The sequence below is a fragment of the Mauremys reevesii genome, unplaced genomic scaffold, assembly GCF_016161935.1.
Source record: "Mauremys reevesii isolate NIE-2019 unplaced genomic scaffold, ASM1616193v1 Contig5, whole genome shotgun sequence".
Taxonomy (NCBI): Eukaryota; Metazoa; Chordata; order Testudines; family Geoemydidae; genus Mauremys; species Mauremys reevesii.
In genome coordinates this window covers 318615-321698 of record NW_024100862.1, presented here as the reverse complement: position 1 = coordinate 321698, position 3084 = coordinate 318615, and the positions used below count along the sequence as shown (strand labels likewise).

The window sequence follows — 3084 nt, the reverse complement described above, 5'->3', positions numbered from 1 at the left end:
GATCTTTGTGATAATTCTCTGTGTTTATCCACTTGCTCAACATTTTCCTGCTGACAATTCTGCTCCTCTTTCTCACATACCATTGCAACACCTGCTGTGATAGAGACAGAAACCTCAAACAGGGATGGAAAGTGGAAGACCAAACTAAAAAGAGTGCTGGAGGGAGGTCAAATAAAAAAATCAAGAACTGAACTCCCTCAAACTCTTCCCCCAAATAGGAGAGGAGGGGATCAATTCAGCCTCCGCATCCCATCCAAATTTGCAGGGGGAAGGGAGGAAGCTAATGCCTGGTGTCTGCTAGGATCTATAGGAAGCCATGAACTATATTTACCCTGAGGATCTGACCCCTGCTAGGGACAATAATAAAATGAGAGACCTCCCAAGGGCTTGTAGGGCATCCCAGATGTTTCCTTCAGGCACTTACAGATTCTGAGTTGCTTTAATGTTTCCTCCCATGTGCAGGGAGCTCTCAGGATCTCTCTTTCCTCTGAACCCTGGAGGTCTGGGACCCATGACACTTCCCCTTGTTCCAGCCGGGAGATCACATCAGGTTGGGAAACTGGAAACCCTGCTCAGATGAAAGAAAATAAAGGAGTTCAGTGGATTTCTTAAGACTTGGTCATAAAAACCATTCTATTAATTTATCTTCGGTGCTTAGTGTGACCTGGTGTGCCTGGGGCAGCCCTCACTTAAAATGCCAACGTCAGGGCAGGCTGAAAAAGGCAGAGCAGATGCTCCTAAAACAGGTGGTTAACACTGAAATTAAACTCACTGACCAGTCACAAACTGTGCTTCTGATCCCCCACACGGGTTATTGAGCTGAAAAAAGAAATTACACTGCCCCCTTTATTGCATTGCACTTCTCTGACTCCCAGTCAGCACCTAGGTCCGGTACAGTGAGAGTTTATTTAAAAACTCTGCGCAAATAAACAAAATGTTCTTTTGACCCCAAAGGGTCAGGCAAGTTACCAAGTCAGTATGGGTTTGGATCTTACCGAAAATACCATGATGCCAGGCAATACTTTAGCATCTAAATTAAAAGTTTAGATAAGAGAAAGAAAACAAGAAACAGAAAGAAAGTTGTTAAATAGGAAAGCAGTCAGATACGTTCAGAAATCTACATATCAGGTTCTTAGTGGTATTGGTAAGTTGCCAGCTTGGAAGTCTGTTTGGATCACAGCCACAGCTTGGATGGGTCATTCAGTCCTTTGTTCAAGGATTCAGTTTGCATAGGTGCTGACTTTTGGTTTTGCCAGCGTGTGCCCTGTCCTGGCCCCGCCCCCACTGTATTTCTTCCTGCCCCATCTCCCTAGACTCTCCTGAATGCCTCCTTCTTCCTGCCCCCCTGCCCTAAATGACTCCCACTTACCACTCACTCCTTTCCACCCCCTCCCACCGTAAGGACAATGGTTCTTGTGCTGGAGAGGTGCTCTGCCAGTTTTGAGGGGAGGCTATTTTCAGCATATTTATACACTTTCAGTGTACTCATTGAAATTGTGTCTATAATTGGTATCTCCCCTCCCTGATGTTTCCCAGTTCTTGCTCTCTACCTGGGTCCCTTTTCCCATCTCTCTCTTTCTGCTCCCCACCTCCTGGTGCCTCTGTTTAGTGCCCGCTCCCACCCATGCACTCAAAGCAGCACTGTCTCCCCCGAACCCCACCCACTATGGCCAGCCCAGAAACTGCCCACCCTGAGCCAGAAAGAGAAATTTAATTCAACAGCCCATTTATTCATCCTGCTGTATGGCTGCTGTGTTACTCCAGTGCCTCCCAGTCCCCCAGGCTGCAGCCCACCCCCACTTTGAAGCTCGCTCGCTCGCTGACTCCCTCACACACTCTGCAACTTTTGTGGGCAGGAAGCCCCGGTGGGATCATGGCCAAAGGTGGGGGGGAGGGGTTGCTTCCTCCCCCAGGCTGCAGCAGCACAGCACCCCAAAGGAAGATGAGCTCAGGCATCCCAAGGTGAAGCAGGGCCATGTCTCCTGACTTGAGGCTGATGCAGGGGGGTGAATGCAGCACAAGGAATTCCCTGGGAGCTGCAGAGGAGATGGGGGGTGGATGGATCCAGGAGAAGGATGCAGCTAGAAGCACTGGTGGTGTGTTACCCCCTCCTGTTCCCCCTCTTCCCCCCTATGTGGGGGAATGGATGCAGAGCCCCAAGACCTGGGTCAGAACCGTAGGGCTGGGAGCTCCCAGAGCCCACATGGGAGGAGTCTGGGCACAGGCAGGGTCCGGGCTGGGAAGGGGGGCTGCTCATCTGCACCTGGGGCTAGGGCTGCAGTGAAGCCCCTCTCACCTTTGGCCGTGGCTAGGCGCACCCAGCTGACTGGCTGGAGCACCAGGAGGGTGAAAGCAGCTGGCCTCAGCCCAAGTTCACTCATCAGACACCAGGGCAAACTTTTCTTAAAGGAGCAATGTCTTTTGGTTTGTCCCCCTGCCCAGCACCAAGGCTGTCTGTAACTCTAGCAAATAGGTCTGGTCGTGGTAAGGGAAGCAAGGGTCTCAGAAAAGGAGGCGCTAAGTGCCATACGAAGGTGTTGAGGGATAACATCCAGGGTATTACGAAACCTGCTATTCGCCGTTTGGCTCGTCGTGGGGGAGTGAAGCGTATTTCAGGTCTCCTTTACGAGGAGACTTGCAGGGTGCTGAAGGTGTTTCTGGAGAACATGATCCGAGACGCCGTTACTTACACCGACCATGCGAAGCAGAAGACCGTGATGGCTATGGACACTGTTTATGCACTGAAGCCCCAGGGTCATACTCTGTATGGATTTGGAGGCTAACCTGTGCCAGTAATTCTCTTCACTAAGGGGGCCCAGTGCTGCTTCCTCCTGGCTAGAGGGGGAGCATAGGTCCTGTGGGAGACACCAGGGCGGGCTGAGAATGGCTGGCTCAGTCCTTGAGAACTCCACCCCCCAGCCCGTACAGCCCTCATCAGCCCCCTTGGGCAAGTCGAGAAGCTGCCCAGCTGTCTCCCCCCAGCTCCCTGCTGAGAGGCTGCCCACCCCGCCACAGCTGGCCCAGAAGCTGCCAAGCCCTGAAAATTAAAAGGACTCACACCTGCCTGCATTGGAGCTAGGAGTT

General features: G+C 51.8%; 1 protein-coding gene across 1 annotated transcript; it reads left to right on the top strand.

Annotated features, from left to right (window-relative positions):
• The first annotated feature begins 2414 nt into the window (after window positions 1-2414).
• Window positions 2415-2783, top strand: LOC120394306 (histone H4-like). The gene has a single exon (XM_039518564.1). The coding sequence runs from the start codon at window positions 2415-2417 to the stop codon at window positions 2781-2783; it is 369 nt and encodes a 122-aa protein (XP_039374498.1).
• Window positions 2784-3084: the final 301 nt, after the last annotated feature.

What these genes read in the sequence shown, in the direction of transcription:
- LOC120394306 (XM_039518564.1), top strand. Translation starts at nt 2,415, where the DNA reads ATGTCTTTTGGTTTGTCCCCCTGCCCAGCACCAAGGCTGTCTGTAACT.